The 23,942-nt window shown below is 38.7% G+C and overlaps 1 protein-coding gene and 2 long non-coding RNA genes across 5 annotated transcripts in view; 1 reads left to right on the top strand and 2 right to left on the bottom strand.

The window, feature by feature from the left end:
• LOC6034152 (adenylyl cyclase-associated protein 1) overlaps window positions 1-23,942 on the top strand; it is a 66,505-nt gene that overhangs the window by 8,387 nt on the left and 34,176 nt on the right. For all 3 annotated transcript variants that reach the window (XM_038258347.1, XM_038258348.1, XM_038258349.1), the window contains exons 2-3: window positions 6,557-7,511; window positions 20,260-21,085. In XM_038258347.1, the coding sequence (XP_038114275.1) occupies window positions 6,761-7,511; window positions 20,260-21,085 (1,577 nt within the window). In that variant the 5' untranslated portion in view covers window positions 6,557-6,760. The remainder of the gene's footprint in view (window positions 1-6,556; window positions 7,512-20,259; window positions 21,086-23,942) is intronic.
• On the bottom strand, window positions 11,508-12,085 carry LOC119768041. The gene is made up of 3 exons (XR_005277870.1): window positions 11,844-12,085; window positions 11,717-11,784; window positions 11,508-11,647 (listed from the first exon to the last, which is right to left on the bottom strand). It is a non-coding gene; the product is annotated as an uncharacterized LOC119768041 (long non-coding RNA).
• Window positions 14,552-15,112, bottom strand: LOC119768042. Its single transcript, XR_005277871.1, has 3 exons — window positions 14,922-15,112; window positions 14,795-14,862; window positions 14,552-14,725 (listed from the first exon to the last, which is right to left on the bottom strand). It is a non-coding gene; the product is annotated as an uncharacterized LOC119768042 (long non-coding RNA).

The following is a 23,942-nucleotide window of genomic DNA, read 5'->3' as shown; positions in this document are numbered from 1 at the left end:
GCCATTTTGCATCATTAGTTTGTCCATATAATTTTCCATACAAATTCGGCAGCTGTCCATACAAAAATGATGTATGAAAATTCAAAAATCTGTATCTTTTGAAGGAATTTTTGATCGATTTGGTGTCTTCGGCAAAGTTGTAGGTATGGATACGGACTACACTGGAAAAAATAATACACGGTAAAAAAATTGGTGATTTTTTATTTAACTTTTATCACTAAAACTTGATTTACAAAAAAACACTATTTTTAATTTTTTTATTTTTGATATGTTTTAGAAGGCATAAAATGCCAACTTTTCAGAAATTTCAGGTTGTGCAAAATCACTGACCGAGTTATGAATTTTTAATCAATACTGATTTTTCAAAAATCGAAATTTTGGTCGTAAAATTTTTCAACTTCATTTTTCGATGTAAAATCAAATTTGCAATCAAAAGTACTTTACTCAAATTTTGATAAAGTGCACCGTTTTCAAGTTATAGCCATATTTAAGTGACTTTTTGAAAATAGTCGCAGTTTTCATTTTTAAATTAGTGCACATGTTTGCCCAGTTTTGAAAAAATATTTTTGAAAAGCTGAGAAAATTCTCTATATTTTGCTTATTTGGACTTTGTTGATACGACCTTTAGTTGCTGAGATATTGCAATGCAAAGGTTTAAAAACAGGAAAATTGATGTTTTCTAAGTTTCACCCAAACAACCCACCATTTTCTATCGTCAATATCTCAGCAACTAATGGTCCGATTTTCAATGTTAATATATGAAACATTTGTGAAATTTTCCGATCTCTTCGAAAAAAATATTTTTGGAATTTTCAAATCAAGACTAACATTTCACAAAGGCCAAACATTCAATATTACGCCCTTTTAAAATGTTTGTCTTGATTTGAAAATTCCAAAAATATTTTTTTCGAAAAGATCGGAAAATTTCACAATTGTTTCATATATTAACATTGAAAATCGGACCATTAGTTGCTGAGATATTGACGATAGAAAATGGTGGGTTGTTTGGGTGAAACTTAGAAAACATCAATTTTCCTGTTTTTAAACCTTTGCATTGCAATATCTCAGCAACTAAAGGTCGTATCAACATAGTCCGAATAAGCAAAATATAGAGAATTTTCTCAGCTTTTCAAAAATATTTTTTTCAAAACTGGGCAAACATGTGCACTAATTTAAAAAAATGAAAAACTGCGACTATTTTCAAAAAAGTCACTTAAATATGGCTATAACTTGAAAACGGTGCACTTTATCAAAATTTGAGTAAAGTACTTTTTGATTGCAAATTTGATTTTACATCGAAAATGAAGTTGAAAATTTTACGACCAAAATTTCGATTTTTGAAAAATCAGTATTGATTAAAAAATTCATAACTCGGTCAGTGATTTTTGCACAACCTGGAAATTTCTGAAAAGTTGGCATTTTATGTCTTCTAAAACATATCAAAAAATAAAAAAATTAAAAATAGTGTTTTTTGTAAATCAAGTTTTAGTGATAAAAGTTAAATAAAAATCACCAAATTTTTTTACCGTGTATTATTTTTCCAGTGTAGTCCGTATCCATACCTACAACTTTGCCGAAGACACCAAATCGATCAAAAAATTCCTTCAAAAGATACAGATTTTTGAATTTTCATACATCATTTTGGTATGGACAGCTGCCGAATTTGTATGGAAAATTATATGGACAAACTAATGATGCAAAATGGCTTCTTTGGGCATACCGAAGGCACCAAAAAAGTTTCAGCCGGATTAAAAAATACAAAAATTAAAATTGAAGAAAAAAGACCGATTTCGTAGAGAATTGCTCAAATATTTTATTAGCTACAAATAAAGTTGAGTTCATGACAAAGGGAGAAAAAAATAATAGTGTCTGGTCCAATTTTTCTACATTGCAATCATACTTTCCGAATTAAATTCAATTATTTTCCTTTCGTGTCATTCCCAGAGAGTACGCACAAAAAAGTAAATTCAATTTCCTAATTCACATGCTAATTATCCTGAAACATCCAAACCACTCTCGCCTTCCGTTTGCGCTCTATTAAGCCTCAGCTAAAAAAAATAAAACAGAGGACGGCGGTGGTGGTATGCTAATTCAGCAAATGTATTTCCGGCTCAATGAGCACGGCCACCCACCATGGAATAGAATCAACAGTTTGCTCGATTCAGCGCCAGGCCCTCGGAAATTGCCTCGGCAAATATTGGACGGCACTTTTGGGGGGAAATTTGTATTAGACTTTTCCTCAGAAAAAAAATCACTTTATCCTATTTTTTTAAGGAAAAAAAAAACCAGAAATTTTATAATTATTGAACAAAAATTTCAAAGAAGAATTTCACAATTTGTGTTTTTTTTTCACTGTGCTTCCAATGATTCCTTAACACAATTGGGAAAAAGTGTGGAACGTTGTTTTTCACCATCAGTGCAACACGGCGCTAGAAGCTCGAAGCTTGACGAAATATAAATCCACTTGACCTAATTTCACGCCAGTTTGTTTCCGCTCTTTTGCTTCTTCCGGCACTGGCGGAACCTGAACTCGGTGCAGTTGTGGTGGGTCGCTACGATGGAGAATCTTTTTTACCATCGGTTAAACCCGAAGAGCAAGGCGTGTTGTGGTTAAATTTTGAAATTACAATTTCATATCAGTTGCGGGAAGCTGAATTTGTGTTTAAAATTGCATCACGTTGCATGTGGTGGAATTTTAGGAGTGATGAACCACACGGAAAACATTTTTTTGAATTTCGGAAACATTAGTTAACACAATTTCTAATTGAATGTGTATCTACAAGGAAATTAATTTCGAACGAGAGCGTTAATTGAAACTCAAACTTTTCCTTCCATTTACATTTCGTACATGAGCATGAGCATGAGCATGGTTGACTGCCAATGAGCTGCTACTCCGTTATTGACAGATCAGCTGAAGTTAAACAATGAATCAAAAATGATCAGTGGGAGCCAACCATCCGTTCACTGTTTAACCCCTGAAGACCCCGACTTTATTAGTCAATACCGGTGCCATCCAAAGAAGCCTGCAGTTCAACAAAAGGGAGGAATGTTAGTCCGATAGTTGAAGTTGCAGACTCATCAAGCACATAGTTTTTCGCTATATACTTGTTGATACCGCTTGAGACCGTTGAATCCACAGCATCTCCTTCAAGCATCACGTGATTATTATTTTTTTTTTTTTGGTTAGTAGGATAAGGTATTGGCTTTTCGATGCCTCCCGAGCTTTGACGCTATGGGGAGGACTTTCATAACAAACCCGTCGGCGAGCCTTCCGAGCAACGATGCTATGGGAAGGTCTTTCTAGTTAACACACAAAATCACTCACACACAGTTATTTTGCTCCACTATTAACTCGACTATCCAAATTGTCAGCGCGTCTTTCAATCATTATATAGAAATGGCCTTTTCACCGCAAAAAAATAAAACCTTATTCGAAAAATTTAAGCACAATCCGCCCGACGCCGTGCCTTCCGATCAACGATGATATAGGAAGGGCTTTGAAAATCACAAACAATTAATTAAGTTTACAAAAGCACAAAAAAAACCAATTACTCAACGAAAAGGACAAAAATAATTCAGTAAGGCAAGCGCGTGGCCTCACCGCCCGCAATCGACTGAAGTACTAAACACAATTAACACCCTGTTACTTTGGAACACAATTAATACGACAAACTCAACCGGCGGCGTGCCCTTCGATCAATGATGATAAAGCAAGGACTGATATTATTATTGCTAGCAAGAAACACACACAATTCACGACAAAAGGCATACAACAAAAATCACTTTTCACTCCGAATATTTTTTACGACCACGCGCTCCCAAACTTTTCCTTCCATTTACATTTCGTACAGCTGACAAACAACCAAAATCTCAGAAAAGCATAATTAGAAATTTGTTTCAACATTCCTCCTCGAAAATTTCGTACAATTGCAAACATTCCACTCAAAAAACGCTTTGGCGAAGTCCAACTTTTACCTTTCTCACTTTTCGGAAAATAAGAGTATGTAAAATTTCGCGTGGCAAGTGAAAAACCTCCCAACAAATGGTACATTTCCCACCCATCGGGCATTTGGTGGGCCCAGTCACGTGTTGGTGGACGTGGAAAAGGTCAACGTGAAAGGCCAAAATGTGAGCTGGTCCTTTTTGTGCCATTTAGAACCACCTGTCCCGTAAGGAAAAGAGAGAACTTTGAAATGGGCGTTGGACAACAGAACAAAAATGTAAATTTTGGAACACGATTGTTTTGGGGCCATGTTTGTCTTTTTTTTATTCGGGAGCGGTTATTTGCTCTTGTTTGGATGTTTTGGAAATTAAACCCTTGTCATTTAAGTTAACTAAAATGTATTTAGAGGAGCATATGTTTGGGATAGTCTATAACGAAATTATTAAAATATTTGTCTATTTATTCAGTGAAACCGAATATTTCCCAAGTAACATTTTCAAACCAACTAGCCATCACCTTATTTTATTGAGGTTTTATGGTAGCATCTTGATAGCTTAATAGCTTTATTTCGGCATTCACCCCAACTAATAAGCAAAAGCTAAATAATAGGTTCTAGCAAAGGTTAACCCTCTACAACCCAACCCCGCTTTTATACGGACTTCGATTACAAAATATATATATATTTCAACCAATGATTGATCTTTAAAAAGTATGGGAAAGAATAACTCTTAAAATTATAGAAAATTTAAAAAAGTAAAAAGTAAAACTTCTAACTTGTTTTATGTGACTTTGGCCAATGTTTTTAAAATATCATTTTATTAGGGGTCAAATTTGCCGGCGTTTTTACTAACACTTCCTATATTTTAAGAAAAATAAGTATGCAGTATTTTTTCTAGTGTCCCAGACTATGCCTCTACATTTTTTTTGCAATTTAGATAATAATGGTGCCATTTTTTCTTAAAATGTGAAAAACAAACAAAAAATTTAAAAAAGTGGCTGTAAAAAATGAACAAATTAGTTAGGAAAAATGTAATGATAGGAGGTGGTAGAATAGGACAAAAACTACCAAAAACAAACATAAACTAAACAAGATAAAAAATAAAATACTAAACATGATACTAGAAACACATAAAACAAGAGAAGTAAACTTTTCCGTAGAACAAAAGTTGCTCAAAATGACAGGAAAAATAAAAAATTCGAAAAAACGTTACTTAATCCACCTTTAACTTCTCAAAAAAGTGTTTAAATTACACTTAATTTATGAAACTATCTGAGATCCGGCCTCAAAAAAAGTGTATATCCTATAACTATTGATAGGGTTATCAGATTTTCAATCTTGTGGACTCTTTGGAACGATATCTTGATAACCCATCCAACAATAGGTCGCATGGTAGATCCGGACAACGTTTTCATCATAATATAAGGGGTAGGATTTCAAGTGTGCAAATATTTGGTGTGCAGATATTATTTTCAAGGGTGGATAATTTGGTGCAAAGTGTGCAATACAGACATACACACGCACAGACATTTGTTCAGAATTTGATTCTAAGTCGATAGGTATACGTGAAGGTGGGTCTATGAGGTCGAGTGAAGAAGTTCATTTTTTGAGTGATTTTATAGCCCTTTCTCATTGAGGTGAGGAAGGCAAAACAATTGGACAGTAGAGGGTTAATGCCTCGAACATAAAATCTGGTTAAAATAAAAGCCAACTGGCTTTCAATACGGTTTTATAAAAGTTTTTAGAGAGTCTAGATGGCCATGCCATATACCTAACGGTTTTATGGCATGCTTCCTTAAAACCAAGGGTGTTGTAGGCATGCAAAAATCTCACTCGTTTTCCATAAGCTCCAAAAAGAGCATTAAACAAGGCCAAATAGCAATGCTTAAATATGGCACTAAACGCGTGGTCTGATTAAATATGATTGAACGCCATCTTGGCAAAAAAAAAAATAAATAAAATTTTAATAAATAGAGTGAAGATTTTATTTGAATTTCTGAGTGACGATTTATTTTATTGAAATGGTTAGACCCTTCAAGGCCTGATGAGTCATATTTTCCCATAAATCATATAATTCTTAAACATCATTTTTCCATTATTACATTTAAAAACATATTTAATTCAAAATTCAGGCCTGAAAGTATTCAACAGAATTGTATCGTTCTTTTCAAAAATAAAGAAACAAACAATCACTGAAATCCAATCTTCAAACAAAGATTAGAATCATGAATTTATCACGCAGTTTGAAAATGTTTATTTCAACCTTTTCACGAATTAAAATTTTCAGTTTTGTCTGTTTCCAATCCGTGGAACAAAATTTTAAGAAAGTTCTAATGCAATCAATGTCCCGTACTTATTCACTACCACTGCCAAATAATGATGCTTAAAAAACGTTTGAGAAGATAAATGTCTGTTTTTAGTTTATTCATCAAAATAACTTTAAAATTAGGCTGGAATTAAAATTTCTGGTGACTTCTTGGTTTTTGCTTTCCCATGAACTGCTGTTTATTTTATTTTCTTTATACAAAACATAAACCTGACTTCAAACCTAAGCATTTGCATACATATTCCTCGCGTAACACAAGCAACAGTTGATAAATACTTCTTGATTACAGCCATCGATAGTGAGTGCTACAGCTAACTTTGTGATATACTTAGAAAAGAAATTGTTAAACTAGTCAATCTTAGCATCGAATCGAAACTGAATCGAATCTGTTAATTAAATACCTACAATTGTTGAGTGCGTTAACACTGTTGATCTCACGAGAGCTCATTAAGTTGACTGTTGTGTTGAAACGAAGAAAAACAAGTCAATCATCATGTTCTCGTGCTGCCGCTGCGTGAATCCCAAATCGCCAAAGTACAAAAAGAAGGGCGCCAAGGACGACGAGGACGATGATTCGTCCGTCGTTCAGGATGCCCCCTGCCAGGACAAGAACCACGGTGGAGCCGGTGGCGAGTCAAGTGAGGAGGAAATCAAGGTGGAAATAATCGAAACCGAGGACTCTAAAGAATCCACTGCTAGTCCTCCACCGGCGGCCTCAGATGGCACTGGGACAGGTTCTGGGACGTCAACGTCAACGGCGACGGCATCGCCGGCCAAAGTGGTTCCAACGGAGAACGAAGCCAATCAGAGCCAGCAGCAACCTGTTGCGGTAGATAGCCCCAAGGATTCACCGGCCAAGGCCGCCACGCCACAAGCAGAAGAAACAGTTGACGAATCTGCGCCGGAGAACGTGGTGATTCCGACGACCGTCGCCGAAGTGGAGCAAGCCAACGAGGACGACACAACTTCAGCTAAAGTTGCAGATGTTACACCGGTTGAAGAGTCTGTCATCACTGCCAGCGACGACCTGCCCGAGGAGCAGGAGGAGGTCGCGGAAGAGAGTGAATCGTGCGAGTTGAAAAATGAAGAAAATAATGTAATAATGGAGCACGCCGTCGTGGAGGATGCCACAAATGAGTGTCCGGAGGAGAAAGAGGAAGAACCGAGCAGCGGCAACAGCAACGGCGGTGATAAGAAGCAAGAGCCGGAACAGGAACAAAAAGTCCGTGAATGCGATGGAAATGGTAAGAGGATCTGGCTATCAGCTCTTGACGGTGAGAGCTCTTGAGCTCTTTTGCTGCTGCTGCTACTATCGTCGTTGTCGCAATGCTACTGATATTCGGTCGAAATGCTATCAACTGCACTATGCATTTGTCTGGTTCGCTGTCCGACGATGTTGGGGGTGACTCCTAAAAAAGTTCAAACAGAGAAAAAAAAAACTTGGAGACTCCACCCAAAATATGTCTTCATCATCTAGCATTCATAATGCTGGTGACTTTACAGTTTCATCCATAACAACCCCTTATCGTTGTCATACGATGGCATTCCTAAAAGTTTGTGAGGATATTGGGAGGGCGAAATTGTTATTGCTTGTTTGAAGAATGTTATTATGTGGCCAAATGGACATTCTTTGGAATTCTTCACCTAATGAAAGAAAGTTGTTGAAAAGTGCACAACCTGTTAATAAAAAAAGGGTTTTACACGGAGAAAAAAGAGTTCTCAAAATCGTGAACATGCGTTCCTGAAATTGGGAACCACGAACAAAGTGTTCAAATCCCATGGTACGTCCCATTTTCATGAACACATGTTCACGATTTTGGAAACTATTTTTTCTCCGTGTATAACAATATTTCATAAAATAAAAATAACTGATTTTAGGAATATCTACCTATTCTAATCATGTTTCTATGTTCGGCCTATCAGCACTTTTAACGTGAATTACAGCTTCTAAACAGTAATTTCTTCTGTCTCAAATTAACAAATTGATCAAATAAAAGTTCACAATCAACTTCGCTTCGTTGATTTCCCGGAAAAAGTTGTTTTGATGCGAAAAATTGCAAAAGTTTTTTACAATGGGAGCAATTTTCTGGAACTTCAGCGATAATTGTTTGTCTTTTTGATTTGAATGAAACATTACTGTACTGTACTTTTTATATTACCAAAGAAGACATTTTGCATCATTAGTTTGTCCATATAATTTTCCATACAAATTTGGCAGCTGTCCATACAAAAATGATATGTGAAAATTCAAAATTCTGTATCTTTTGATGGAATTTTCTGATCGATTTGGTGTCTTCGGCAAAGTTGTAGGTATGGATATGGACTACACTGAAAAAAAATTATACACGTTAAAAAAATTGGTGATTTTTTATTTCACTATTTGTCACTAAAACTTGATTTGCAAAAATGCCAACTTTTCAGAAATTTCCAGAATGGGCAAAAAATCTTTGAACGAGTTATGATTTTTTGAATCAATACAGATTTTTTCAAAAATTCGAAATACTGGTCGCAAAAATCTTTCAACTTCATTTTTCGATGTAAAATAGGATTTGCAATCAAAAAGTGCTTTGATGAATTTTTGATAAAGTGCACCGTTTTCATGTTATAGCCATTTTTAGGTAACTTTTTTGAAAATAGTCGCAGTTTTTCATTTTTTAAAATTGGTGCCCATGTTTGCCCACATTTGAAAAAATATTTTTGAAAAGCTGAGAAAATTCTCTATATTGTGCTTTTTCGGACTTTGTTGATACGACCCATAGTTGCTGAGATATTGCCATGCAAAGGTTAAAAAACAAGAAAATTGATGTTTTCTAAGTCTCACCCAAACAGTCCACCATTTTTTAATGTTGATATCTCAGCAACTAATGGTCCGATTTACAATGTTAATATATGAAACATTTGTGAAATTTTCCGATCTTTTCGAAAAAAATATTTTCAAAAATTTAAAATCAAGACTAACATTTCAATCGAGCCAAACATTTAATATTACGCCCATTTGAAATGTTAGTCTTGATTTAAATTTTTTTTAATATTTTTTTCAAAAAGACCGAAAAATTTCACGAATGTTTCATGTTTTAACATTGTAAATCGGACCTATAGTTGCTGAGATATCGACATTAGAAAATGGTGGGTTGTTTGGGTGAGACTTAGAAAACATCAATTTTCCTGTTTTTTAACCTTTGCATGGCAATATCTCAGCAACTATGGGTCGTATCAACAAAGTCCGAAAAAGCACAATATAGAGAATTTTCTCAGCTTTTCAAAAATATTTTTTTCAACGGTGGGCAAACATGGACACCAATTTTAAAAAATGAAAAACTGCGACTATTTTCAAAAAAGTTACTTAAAAATGGCTATAACTTGAAAACGGTGCACTTAATCAAAAATTCACTTAAGTACTTTTTGATTGCAAATTACATTTTACATCGAAAAATGAAGTTGAAAAAATTTTTGCCCATTCTGGAAATTTCTGAAAAGTTGGCATTTTATTTCCTCTAAAACATATCAAAAAATACAAAAATCAAAAATAGTGTTTTTTGCAAATCAAGTTTTAGTGACAAATAGTGAAATAAAAAATCACCTAAATTTTTTTTACCGTGTATAATTTTTTTTCAGTGTAGTCCATATCCATACCTACAACTTTGCCGGAGACACCAAATCGATCAGAAAATTCCATCAAAAGATACAGAATTTTGAATTTTCACATATCATTTTTGCATGGACAGCTGCCAAATTTGTATGGAAAATTATATGGACAAACTAATGATGCAAAATGGCTTCTTTGGGCATACCGAAGGCACCAAAAGAGTTTCAGCCGGATTAAAAAATACAAAAAAAATCGAATGATCGAAATCTCAGAGAATTGCTCAGCTACCAATACAAAAAGGCGATTAAATCATTCAAAAAATCTAAATCTGATCGATTCGTTGTCAAAGTTGCAGGTAAAGCTTAGATAACAGAACAAAATTCACCCGCTTTTTCAAAAGTCGACTTTTCTCATAAAACACTAATTGCGCAAAATAACTAAATTTGATAATTCTAATTCTTGGATTTGTTCTAGATTTCAAAAAATGCCATCTTCTGAGCTATGAATCAAGTTGGTTGGCAGTGATGCCAATTTTTCGAAAATTTCAATATTCTGAAATCAAGAAATCTGTGAAAACGAGGTGATTTTCAGGCCAAATTTGTTAAGCCTCCCGAAAAAAATATTTTCAAAAGCACACGATTAAGGGGTTGAAACATAGAAAAAAAATGCTTTATTTTTTTTTGTCTGCCATATAACTTTGTAGAACCATGGTACACTCTAAAAAGTAATCCTGCAAAGTTTGCAAAGCAAAAACCACGTAATTTTAAATTGAAAATTGTTGTTTTAAACAACTTTCAACAATCCAGAGATTCGAATAGTAGGTAATTGCAAATATATTTTAAGTTTATGTCCTTTGACTCTGGCCAAAGTTGAGGAAGGGGAGAAAAAAAAAATATAAAAATTGAAATTGCAAGCCATGGTATTAAAATTTCAATGAAAAAAATGTTTTGAAATGCATTTTAGACCTGCCCAGTTGTTTTCTAAATATCTAAGAATTGACGATTTTTTTCGCCGAAAAAAAAACTTTTTGCAATACTGTACAAGGGAATTTTATGAAAACATTTAAAGATCCCAAACATGATAAATATGATTTTAACCGAAGGGAAATACATTTCGAATTGTTTCCAGTTGATTAGACTTTCTCTTCCATTGAAATTTGTGTTTTGTGGACATTTTTTTGCCCCTCGATTTTTTGGATCGATTATGAATACTAATAAACTTTGAAAAATATTTGCAACAGCCTAACCGGAAATGACAGCAATGTTAAACCTATTTTGAACTTTTTTCTGAATTTTGAATTCCGTTTTTTCGGATTTTTGAATACGCCATGCCATCTAATCGGGCGTCCAATTTTACGCAAAGGATGTTTGACACCAAATTTCTATCTCCACACAGTTTTGAGCTACAAATCACTTAAAAATGAAAGAGGTCGAGCTGTAGAAAAATGGACATTCAACATCGAACCTCAATTGAAAAATAAGCAAGAAATTTTTCGAAAATTCAGAAAAACATCCATTTCCAAGAAAATTGAACGTGGAATCGATTGATGCAGTCCATTTTTTAAATTTTAAAATGATTAGTGTTCGGATGGGTGAACCAGATTTTTGTAGTAGCCGAAGTTTTTGTTGTTCAGCAACTCAAACTAAAAGGTTTTGTTTATTTAGTAATAGTAAATTGATTTCCTTAGGCTTACTTACAAGAAGTGGTTTCCCGATCCACTTTTCTTCCTTTTCTGGCACGAGAATATTGCAAACTGGTCCAATATTGGACTGGTTACCTTAGCTCTTCCAGGTCCTGTTGGTGTGTTATGTTTGGGTAAGTTACTTATAATTTTAGTGTTTTTCTTCTGTTTTAGGTACTCACGGACTCCGGATTGGTCCTTAGACAGGTAAGTGACCTTTCAAAGGTGTTTCACAGGTGAACTCTAGTTACTGCAGGTAAGAATTACAATGGTAAGTATCGGGTAAGTTTCTCTTTTGTTTCTACCTACGGCTATAACTAACGTTCCAGTTTGTTATCCTGCTCACAGAGACCAACTTTCCTTATTTTAACAGTAATTGAATGATTTAACTAAACTTGCAAAAATGCACTTCCTCACTGCAATGTTTACATTGGGTTTTTACATCATTCTCTTCTATCTTTGCTTCCGTTCGATTCGGACCGTGACAGCTCGCGCGAACCGGGGAGTGGCCGCCTGCTCTGGCTACAGATGTTGCACGGTGTGTCGCAACACCCCAGCCCGTAACATCCGGTGTTTGTGTCGATAATCCGGATTTTACCAGAGAACCAACACGGCAACATCGACTTCTCGGCGCAGCCACTTCCTGATCATCCTGATGATCCATTTGCTGGACAGCACCAACTTCTCTCGTAACGACTTTTGGAGATTGTAGATCGTTTACTTCCATTTGCCGCTTCACCTCATATTCGCCACGGCACCCGATATGTTTGGGTTTTCGTTTGGACTTCTTATTTTTCTTTGTTAATTTCTCCACTTTTTTCTGCACTTCATCCATTCCGTCTATGCTAACATGATGTGAAGCTTTAGCACTGTCAAGTTTTGCCAAGCTTGTCTCCAGCGACCCATACACCGACCACCCCAGCTTGCAATGGACGGCGACCGGCTCTTGATCTGCGCCCGTTCTAACTTCAACAGGTGCAAATGCGTGAATGTTGTTGAGTCCGATCAGCAACTTCGGCTGTCCGTCATAGGACTGGATTGGCAGACCCCGTAAGTGTTGGTATTTGACGGCCAGCTCATCGAGGTCAACTTTTTGACAAGGCAGCATCAGATCTTGTACCGTACGAACTGCTTGCAGTTCCAGCAGAGCATCCGCTGTCCCTCCTACACCTGATACCAGCAGATTCATTCTCCGGGACTGTTTCTCCGCGTGTTGGTAACCAGCTGTCCACCTGATCGTCAGCTGCTCAGGAACACCGCTGAGTCCTATTTGGTCGGCCAACTTCTGGTCAATCAGAGAGACTGAGGATCCTTCATCTAGAAACGCTAGCACCGCATGCGATCGCCCACCGCAGTGAAGTTGAACCGGAATCATCCGGAACGTGACATCAGTTTCTGCGCAAATGTGTGCGTTGACCCCGACAGCATTTTCGATCGGATGCATAAGCGGATGGTGGGGCTCTCTGCAGTCGCTCACGTTGCAGCGGAACTTGAACCAGCATTGGCCACCGTGATCGTTGAGACACCTGTTGCACAGTCGTTCTTCAGTCACCATCTGCAGACGTTCGGCGTACCTCAGCTTCTTGAAGTTTCCGCAGTCACGCAGGCGATGCTCCGAGCTGTGACACATCTTGCAAGGTGCCAACCTTCTTTGATCCCCAGCTCCTGGATCTTCTTCTTCGTTGACATGACGCCGCGCTTCAACCACTTCTCTAGTTTCGTTCGTAAGCTGCTTTTCCGTCAAGTAGTCAAGTATGACGTTCGCCTCGCAGGCTTCTTCTACGATCTCCATAATGAAATCCGTGAACGTTCGTAACGTCACCTCTCTGGAACGTTTCTTGAAACGGATCCACTGACGTTTCTCAGGATCCGGCAGCTTGTCAACCAGGTCCTGAATCAACAACGGGTTTATCAGATGCTGATTGAGATCAGCCGCTTCGATGTGCTCACACATCTGCTCGACAGCATTTCCGAACGGGATGAAACTGGACAGCTTGTCGGACCTTGGTGGCTGTAGACTCCGTACCTTGTCCAAATGGGCCTGCAGCAGTTGTTCCGGACGGCCAAACAGCATGCGCAGCTTCGCGATTGCTTTCGGGAGAGATTTCGGGAGAACCAGTTGGCCGCTTACCATCTCCAGAGCGTATCCCGTCAGAGATTCCTGAAGCCGGACGAGATTTTCGACGTCGGAGTACCCGCAAGCAGCATTGGAAGCTTGAAAAGCTCCGTAGAACAGTGGCCACTCCTCTGGCTTACCCGAGAACTTAGGCAGTTTCTGCGTAAGGCCGTTTCTTGCTGCCAGCTGTGCCTTTGTTGGACCGGAACTCTGCTGCCCCAGCCCGTGTTTGCTCCCATTTGTCTTGTTTTGATTCCCCTGCCCATCGCCATCGCTTGTATTGCCGTTTTCATCTGCATCTCCTGCCGGTCCCTGTGTCTTTCCTGATCCGGTGGCGGTTTTCAGGTTTTCTAGCTTCCGATCCAGGTCCGCCATCTTTGCTTCAAACGACTTTCTTCTGGCTTCTTTGCGGGCCAGTTCTTGCGATTTGGCCTGCAGCATACGTTCCTGCAAAGCAGTTTCTACTTCCTCATCTTCAGCGCGCATCTTCTCTTCTTCTTCTAGCTTCTTCATATCCAGTTCGCGCAGCATTTTCCTCTCCTTCTGTTTCAGAAGCAAATCAATTTTCTGGGCAGCTTCCAGGTTCTTTATTTTCTCCGCCAAGGCCAGCAGCTTTTCTTCCTCGATCAAGCCGGCAATCTGGCAGATTTGCTCCTCGCAGAACCATTTTCCACCTTGGGTTGCCACTTCACCTCCCACGCACTGGATGTGGAACCGACGATTGCAGTTACCGCAGCTGACAGTATGTTCGCCAGGGGCAATTTTCTCCTTGCAGGTTCCACACGAAGCTAGCGCCGAACCCAGAGCATCATCATCAGTGCCAGACATCTTGTGACACCGTGTGTCACTTCTTTTTGAGTTTGTTCGGATGGGTGAACCAGATTTTTGTAGTAGCCGAAGTTTTTGTTGTTCAGCAACTCAAACTAAAAGGTTTTGTTTATTTAGTAATAGTAAATTGATTTCCTTAGGCTTACTTACAAGAAGTGGTTTCCCGATCCACTTTTCTTCCTTTTCTGGCACGAGAATATTGCAAACTGGTCCAATATTGGACTGGTTACCTTAGCTCTTCCAGGTCCTGTTGGTGTGTTATGTTTGGGTAAGTTACTTATAATTTTAGTGTTTTTCTTCTGTTTTAGGTACTCACGGACTCCGGATTGGTCCTTAGACAGGTAAGTGACCTTTCAAAGGTGTTTCACAGGTGAACTCTAGTTACTGCAGGTAAGAATTACAATGGTAAGTATCGGGTAAGTTTCTCTTTTGTTTCTACCTACGGCTATAACTAACGTTCCAGTTTGTTATCCTGCTCACAGAGACCAACTTTCCTTATTTTAACAGTAATTGAATGATTTAACTAAACTTGCAAAAATGCACTTCCTCACTGCAATGTTTACATTGGGTTTTTACATCATTCTCTTCTATCTTTGCTTCCGTTCGATTCGGACCGTGACAGCTCGCGCGAACCGGGGAGTGGCCGCCTGCTCTGGCTACAGATGTTGCACGGTGTGTCGCAACAATTAGTGTATGTTGCGCAAATCAAAATGTGTTGCTTTATTTTGACACACCATTCGCATTTTTCTATCATTTTTTTTCTAATTTTGGAAAATGTTTTCCTTTTGGTTTACAAGATTTATAAATAAGAAAAATATAAAAATAGGTTTGGTTGGCTTTTCGGTCTTTTGAAAAATCAAAAAAGTGATTTATTTATTTTTCTGCCGACGTTTCGTTTCGGAGATTTATGGATACAAAATATTAATTTCAATTTAGCACTTTTTTGAGTACGATTGAGGTGAAATGGCCATTACACAAGAATCATCAACAATCTATACGTTGTTATGCTAAAAGTAGTCCAATTGCAAATATATTGCGTACTGAATGAATTGAGTGTACTTAAAGGACTTTAAAACGAGTAACGCAATTTTCTTTTCTGAGAAATAAAGCTTTTGAGAAATCATAAAAGTTTCATTTGCAAACAAGTTGTTTCGATGAGTTTATTTTTTTTCCCACGAATTTCCTATTCTATCCCAAACTTTTTCCCATCTAAAATCACTCAAGCTGAGACTAACATAAAACTAAATCACCCAAAAAACTGAGAAAAACCAAAGCCCACACAACATGATGAAAGCAAGAAGATTAATTCATTTCCTGTGAGCCACCGGTTTTCCGCTTCGGTTGGCCTTATGACGCAACAACCTCTAGCCACTAAATAGAATTAGTCGGCTTGGCTTATTTTTTGTCCCGGTAATGGCTTTCTGCTCCTCGTGTCGTCCCTGCCGCTGCTATCCCGTTAATGGTTGTGTGAAAACATCTTTTCTAGTATTAAGTGAAGCCAAAAGGACGACAACAATCCTATTCTCGGGTTGTATAGGAAGAAGCAGATAACCTTTTCTTCCAACTACAAAAGCTTCTCACTTTTCTTCACACACACAAGCGAAACAGGATTGAACTTTTGGCTTTTTGCCGCCACCTCGCAGAACAGACCAGACCAGATCGCTCAAAATGCCTTCGTTTGTGTTATTTTCACCACCCTCTCTTCTCACGGTTTTTCTCGGGAAGATGAAACGAAGCGATGTTTTTGGGGGAGAGATTTTTATCCCTTTTTGGTTAAATTCGATTGAAGTTTGATTTCGGTTGAATAACAACAACAACCAACACAATGCTTTCAATCGATTTCCACTTTGGCTGGGAGGGAGGAGCTTTTTTGGTGGAGGGGCAGGGTGGCCACTTGACCTGGGAAATAAAAAAAAATGTAAAGATCAAATTTAATGCACTTTTGATCATAATTTCTATTTTGCGAGACCATTTCTCATCATTTTGGTGCCATACACATCCACACGCAAATTCAGAGGTTAACTGTTTAACGAAAGTTGCCATCAATATCTTTTCACTTGCGCTAACGTTTTCAAAGCGCTTAAGATATGGAATTGCTTCCAACTACCGACATCATGTTCTTTTGAACGTTAGTTAGTCACTCACTTGAAAAATAATCCCGAAAAATGTAAATAACTAGCAAGCACCATCAAAAAAACAAACGCGCTAAGTCTTTTGACGTTTCAATTTTGACTACCCATTCCAATCGAAAGCTGAAGAAAACCGAGCGAGGAGCGAAGGCAATTAAAGAACAAAGGGTGGCCACCAACACCACCAACATGCTGGTGCAGCGCCTGTTGGAGTGAGCAAGTGCTGCCAGGAAACTTTCGCTATGAATGCTGTGAGTGTTCGCTTAAAATTTCATCAATTTTGGCAGCACTAAGCAGACCCAAAAGAGCGCTGGAAGAAAAAAAAAGAACTAAGCTGAAAATAGAAAAATGGGCGTGGCCCAGTGCACTCGATTGATTAGAATGCATTTTTGAAATATTTTTTTTAAATGCTTGTAAAAGGAATAGCATAATTTTTAATAAAAGTGAGAATAAACAGAAATGTTCACAAAAAGTTGCTCTACTCGTTGATGTACTTGGTTTTAGTGAATTTCAAGGAACAATCCAGATTATCCAGCATCATTCAAACACGACTGTTTATTAGGCTTAAAATGGGCATATTTCCCCTAGTTGGCAAAAAAAACATGTAAAAATTTGGAAAGGGTGTACACAGTAAAAAATTATGGAAATTTGTAAGGTATAATTTTGGCAGATTGAATATTAACTCTTTTATGATGCAATTTTTCCTCACTTTAGACTGAAACAGTGACATTACACGAGAAAAATGGTAAAATTACACATTTTCAGAGGTGAAATTACACAAAAAATTTACCCCTTCCCAGATGTAATATTACCATGTTTTTTAACTGTGTGTTATAACATTCAACTTTTAAAGGGTTACATACATGTAGGAAATCACAAAATTTTATATTAAATTATATTTGTAAATCCACTCAAAAGATGATATTCAATCACTCCTGAAAGTTTCATGAAGATATTTCATGATTAAACTGAGTAACAGACGATTAAAGCTCAATATTTTGCCATGCGCAAAGCGGACTGTCAAACTTTGTGAGCGCATTTCTCTGAACACCGAGTTGATTTACGGGTACCACGATATCTCGAGATGGGATGGACCAATTTGTCTGGGGTAAAGACTCTCAAGTCATATTCCGTGTGCATGACGAAGCCTAATTTTAAAATTTGCTGTTTAACCCTCTAACGCCCATGGTTACTCCAGAGCACCACCAATTTTTGTCTTCAAAATTTAATTTCAACCTGCGTTAGTTTATACAGAATGTTAGCTTATAATCATTAAAATTTCATCCAATTTGGTCGATCCATGGACTGCAGTTACAAATAATGGGGAAAAACCCAGAAAATATCGATTTTGCTCTGGGCGGGAAGGGGTTAAGAAAATACAAAAATCTAAAACTGAAAATTTTTCATATGAAAATCAAAAACAAACATTTTTATCTTTTTTTAAAATAAACTTTTTGAAAATCGGCCTTCGTCATGCACACAGAACCGGTTTAACGAGTCTTCAACAAAATGTTGAGCCGATTTGGTCAAAGCAGTGTTGAGATATCGTGGCACCCGTTTTTGAAATGCTAACTTCAAATATCTATAACTCGGTAATGATACAACCAAATGTCTTCAAATTTGTTTTGTTAATAGATGCAAATGTATATTTTAATGCCTTGAACACAATTGAGCATGAGCATGAGCATGAGAGACCACCCATGGTTGTCCTTCTCCGTTGCTGAACAGGACCGTAATATCCCATCAGCACAACCGGTCACACGTTTCAACGATCAAATGATGTTTCCCTTATCAACAGCATGCATGAATGCGCTGAAAAGATAAAACATCACGATCATCAAAACTAGAGTCGGTGCGAACAGGAAACAGTCGTTGGCCACCAACGGCGCCCGCCATGTCAGTTTGTAGATCTCGAGGGGATGGGACGGGAATGTTAGTTAGCACAGGCTGCTACCAAGGGTGGGTTCTATACGATATCCACACCCCGCGTGTGCCGGAAAACTACTTCTACTTGGGATTTTGTTAGTGGGAAAGGGTAATGGCCAGGATTCATCATAGAGGATGATGATGTGGCCCAATAATCAATGAATTTCGTTAAATAAGGTGATGTATTATGTATTCTCAAGGCAAACAATGCGGATGAGACCATTCCCGGTTATTTGGTGTTGAGTTTAGCATAAATGATTCAATCTTAGACAGCCGGCTGTGGAAAGATAGAATCAAAATTATGTGTGTTTAAAAGGTGAAATATTAAACTCAGCGTTACATATTTACGTAGAGTTGACCTGAGACTATTTATACTTTTAAATTATTATAATATGAGCGACCAATAAATGACTGATAAGTTATGATGTTATCTGAAGGACTTGAACAATCACGTTGAAACAAGATTTGTCGCCACGATTCGCGAAAAACGAATAGTCGAATTGAATGATAATTTATATTTGGCTAACGCAATTTAAAACGAATCTTCCCGTAAAACAATTACAAATCATAGAACAAAGAAACCCGGCTGTGATGTGTATCAAATACATCACTAACGAGAAAAACACACTGACGACGATCGACGAAACCGGAACGCGAAAAAAAAAATGCGTCCCGACGGACAGGCACCGCGAAACGGACTGGCTCAGCTCTCCTGTCATCGTGACAACCAGAGCTAGCCGCACCTTCACACACACACGCACGCACTCACCCGAAATACACACCGACGACGATCGCCGAAACCGGAACGCGAAAAAAAAATGCGTCCCGACGGACAGGCACCGCGAAACGGACTGGCTCAGCTCTGCTGTCATCGTGACAACCAGAGCTAGCCGCACCTTCACACACACGCGCACGCACTCACCCGAAATACACACCGACGACGATCGACGAAACCGGAACGCGAAAAAAAAAATAAAAATGCGTCCCGACGGACAGACACCGCAAAACGGACTCTTTAATGCCTTGAACACAATTTTGAAAAAAAGTTTAGGTGTGTGCCAACTTCTGACATTTTTGCTGATTTACATGTATGTAACCCCTTAAATTGGATCGTTGGATTAGAGATTTTTTTTCCAAGAGTCAGCAAATTTTTGGAAAAATTAAAGCAGGAAAATATTTTTGCTTAGAACATCCATACAATTCAGCCCTAAAATGGAAGGCGATAAGTCAAATTTGAATCACCCAGTTTGATGGAAAATGCGATAAAAAGTCGAAATTTGAAATCAGTGATCAATTGGACACCCTGGATGGGAAGCCCTTGGGTAAGCTTTTTCATTTTAAAAGCCTGTCATGCTGGTAAAGAAAACAGACCGGGCACAATCTGGAACCGTCATCCGTCACGGCCACGGACTTTCTTTGGGGATAGGTTTAAATCGCTCTCTTTTCTGTGAAGGACTGCTGCTGAACGGGATGTTGTTTTCGGGTGGGGAACGCAACTGGCTTTTGATTAATATTTAATGAAATTACCCCAGCCTACTGCTGTGGACTTTCGGTGTTTTCAATAAAACACAGCGACCAACATAAACGGTTTGATGATTGCTCTTACTCTCAAGAGACTAGTCACTAGAGTGAGTTTGGTAGCATTTTCGACGAGTTCGGTAGCATTGCGTGCGATAAAAAAGAGGACGAAGGTCGGCTAGAAGAGCAATAAAATTCTCTATTTCAGATGAATCGCAATCGTCGGATTCGGGGCCACCGTCCGAAATTGAAATCCTCCCGGGGACGGGGACGATGGCCGCCACGTCCGCACAGAATGAACCGGAAGCTCAATCGGATAAGGTTGGGCAAGAAAATGAAGAGGAGGACGACGATGACGACGGTGGCAATGAAGAGGACGAAAATTGTGGGCAACGGTCGGAACGAACCCTCCGGCTGAGAAGTGACACGAGCAACAGTCAGGCGACCATCGAGGAAACAATCGACATTCAAAATTATTTGCCAAAGCAGGGCGAAAGTGAAGAGGATGCGTCCCCAAATGGGCTGATGGACACTGGTGATAGCGGAAACAATGAGCTGTGTAGTGACGACAATCATGTGCCTAAAACTGCCCCCGATAAAAGTTACTCTCCGGAACAACAACCTGCCAGCCGGAATGGGTCCGTTTCGGAAGAACCGACCAGCGTCCGCAGCAGTCGGCCCAGCGTTACGGAGTCCATCGAAAACGGTCAACTGCCAACGAGCCGAAAGGAGTCGGCCAACAGCGACGACACGACGATCCGGACGCAGCTTTCGTTCCGCGAGAGTTGTCTCTCGCGGCGTTCGTCGTCCAAGTCATCGATCAAGAAGAAGGTGGCGTACAACGACAGTACCGAAATCATTCCACCGCCGGAGTATTCGCCGGCGGTAAACGACGAAGAGGACGAGGTATTTTCCGACTCGATAGCACCGAAGCTGCCCCGTGGGAACATGTGCGCTCCGTACGCCACCAAGCGGGGGTCGATTCCCGGGCTGGTGGCCCTGCCGGATTGGTTCGCCGAGGACCGCTTGATGATGTTGGTATTCGTTGGGTTTTATCAGATACTTGCATGAACTTGTTCATCATCCTGTTTGCATCTCTGTAGAGTCTCTTATGTTATTCGAAAAGTACACTTCGTTTTATGTAACGAGCGCAATAGACTGGTTCAAAGTAAGATTCTTAATGGACTTGACTGCCAAACAAGTTTTGGTAAAGTTTATCCTGTTTTCTCGTCTACCAGCATGATGTGGAAAATCGTGCCACCAAGTAGTATTTTTGAACACCTAAACAATTTTTTACGACTATGAACCTAAATTAATAAAATAATATTGAATATTGAAGCATAGATTATACACGGAGAAAAAAGAGTTCCCAAAATCGTGAACAAGCGTTCATGAAAATGGGAACCTCGAACAAAGTGTTCAAATTTCATGGTACGTTTTTCAAAATCGTACCATGGGATTTGAACACTTTGTTCGAGGTTCCCATTTTCATGAACGCTTGTTCACGATTTTGGGAACTCTTTTTTCTCCGTGTATGAATTCCAACAGATTTTTTTTATATTGAGATATGAACATAACACACACGAACGAAGCAGCGTTTCGCAAAGGCACTCAGTCATTTGACTCTCACCACCTCTCTCATTCGCGCAGAACTCGTTCGTTTGAATTCTACCGAAATTCCGATCACGACAAGTTTAACGACTGTAGATACTGGTTCTGCTTTTTGTTGGCTGTGACAGTCGGGGCAAATGAAACACCGTTTTTTCAAAATTACTCGACGTTTCGACTCTCTGGTTTGAGTCTTCTTCAGGAGGATTTCGTGTCAGACAGTGTCCCAAGTCCGAAATGCTTACACAAAGCTTGGTCGGGGTGGCTTTGTGTAAGCATTTCGGACTTGGGACACTGTCTGACACGAAATCCTCCTGAAGAAGACTCAAACCAGAGAGTCGAAACGTCGAGTAATTTTGAAAAAACGGTGTTTCATTTGCCCCGACTGTCACAGCCAACAAAAAGCAGAAATTCCGATCAACTTACCCATGACTGCATTCAAATGATTGCTGTCACCACGTAACAAGCAAGAAAGGAAGAAAAAAAAAAGAGAAAGAGCATGTGCCTTCGCGTCGCGCGGCGTGCATTCGTTTCAACTTCGTGTGCGTTACTGTCAGTCTCTTCGTAGTGACGATCATAACAGACCTTTAGCGATCGAGTCGTTGATGAAAGCTAACTGATTAGCTCTTTCAAATTGCGGTAAATCACTGTCAATACTAAGACTATGAGGCTTTAAATTGATAAGCTGAAAAAAAATTAAGGCCTTGGTCTTTTTTTTGCTCAAGTTCAGTCTTTTAGCTTTTGCTCAAAATTTTAAAAGTTTCAAAATATAAATTACACAGTGACAAGATTTAGTCTTAAGGTGGAATTCTACTACAGGAAATCATTGTTTGCAAACTTTTAAAAAACACTTTTTTGACAGTTTACGTGTTTCCTATTTCGGTATTTCATTAAGGAGATATTAGACTATGACAAACAAACAAGCTCGCACTTTTTGACAGTTTGTCAGTTTGCCTGCTTTGTTTGTTTGCCTGTTTTTGTTTGCAGGAACGTCAACCTGCACTCATTTTGCTTTGTTTGAATTTTGAGAGTTTGGCAAACAGTCAAACACCAAAAATGCGAGTTTGTTTGTTTGTCATAGTCTAATACCTCATTTACCACACAGTCAATCTGTTTCCTCAACTACAACAACGCAGAGATAGAAATCCAACAAGCAATTTTCTAACATATATTGTAAACATTGCGTTGTTACCAAAATCATCAAAAAAAATCTCACTTCAGGCGATTTTTTTCAAAATCCTTGTTTCGAAGCCTTTTTTACAAAAATTTACAGTCTATTCCAATTTAAAAAAAAAAAATCATCAACATTCAAGTTTTTAAACAAATTTACGTTGAAGAGCAATTCGAGAAAGATTCAAACTTTGAACCAGTCTAGAAAGTTTGTTTGCTCCAGATATTTTAGTTTCTATTATAATCACATTCTGACGAGTCCCGCATCTGTGCTCCATCTTACCTGCTGCTGCTATTGGTTGAGTAAGGCTTTGTCACCCTTTTTGTCACCGTCGAGCGAGAAAAACTTCAATCATACCATTTTGTTACCTTTTTCCCCCTTGAAAAGTGGAGGGTGCTCCACCTGCGAGACTGTATAACAAGATTTTATTTTTACCCCATTGTCGTGCCAAAAGGTGTAAAATCTGTTTATAAAGTGATGGAAAAGACCCTGCGGAAATTCCCCCGGGGTATTGAATTTCCTCATTGTGAAACTAGCAGAATGTACACGGTCTGCTGCCAGCCAGCCTGCCAGCATCCATTGTGGAACGAAGGTCGAACCTGGCCTGCAGAAAGAGGAAGGTTTCTACGCCTAATCCAACGAAGCATAAATATTTACGGTAAAGTGTTTGCCGGCGCTCACGCCGGGAGAGGTAAGCTTACCTGCCGACCGAAGATGATTAGTGAGTTATTCCAAGTCTAGCGGAGCTTTTGGGAAGTTCTTATGAGCGAAAAAATAAGGTTTCGTTATGAAAAATCCTTAAAAGAAAATTAAATTTGATCACATCGAAAACTTTTTCGAGGAAAACACAAAAAACGGTATAACGAAGGAAAAATATTTCAAGCCCGGATTAACCCAGAATGAATTGCACTTCACTGGAGGCGGACGTTCTGGATCAACGCCAGTCGACGGCACTCAGCCCGGCTTTAAGAAAGTAATGTGTATCTTGGTTTGAGGTGCTGCGTTCTCCGGCAGAGTTCTTTAAGGCCGTTTATTCGTTCAAAGCTCATCCATTTGTGGTTTCGTGTGAAGCCCCACGCTGGCTGTTTTGACGTGGTTAATTCACTAAAGTT

The sequence above is a fragment of the Culex quinquefasciatus genome, chromosome 2 (genome assembly GCF_015732765.1).
Source record: "Culex quinquefasciatus strain JHB chromosome 2, VPISU_Cqui_1.0_pri_paternal, whole genome shotgun sequence".
Classification (NCBI taxonomy): domain Eukaryota; kingdom Metazoa; phylum Arthropoda; class Insecta; order Diptera; family Culicidae; genus Culex; species Culex quinquefasciatus.
Note: the sequence above shows the minus strand (reverse complement) of the source record. Positions and strands in the feature narration are given on the sequence as shown.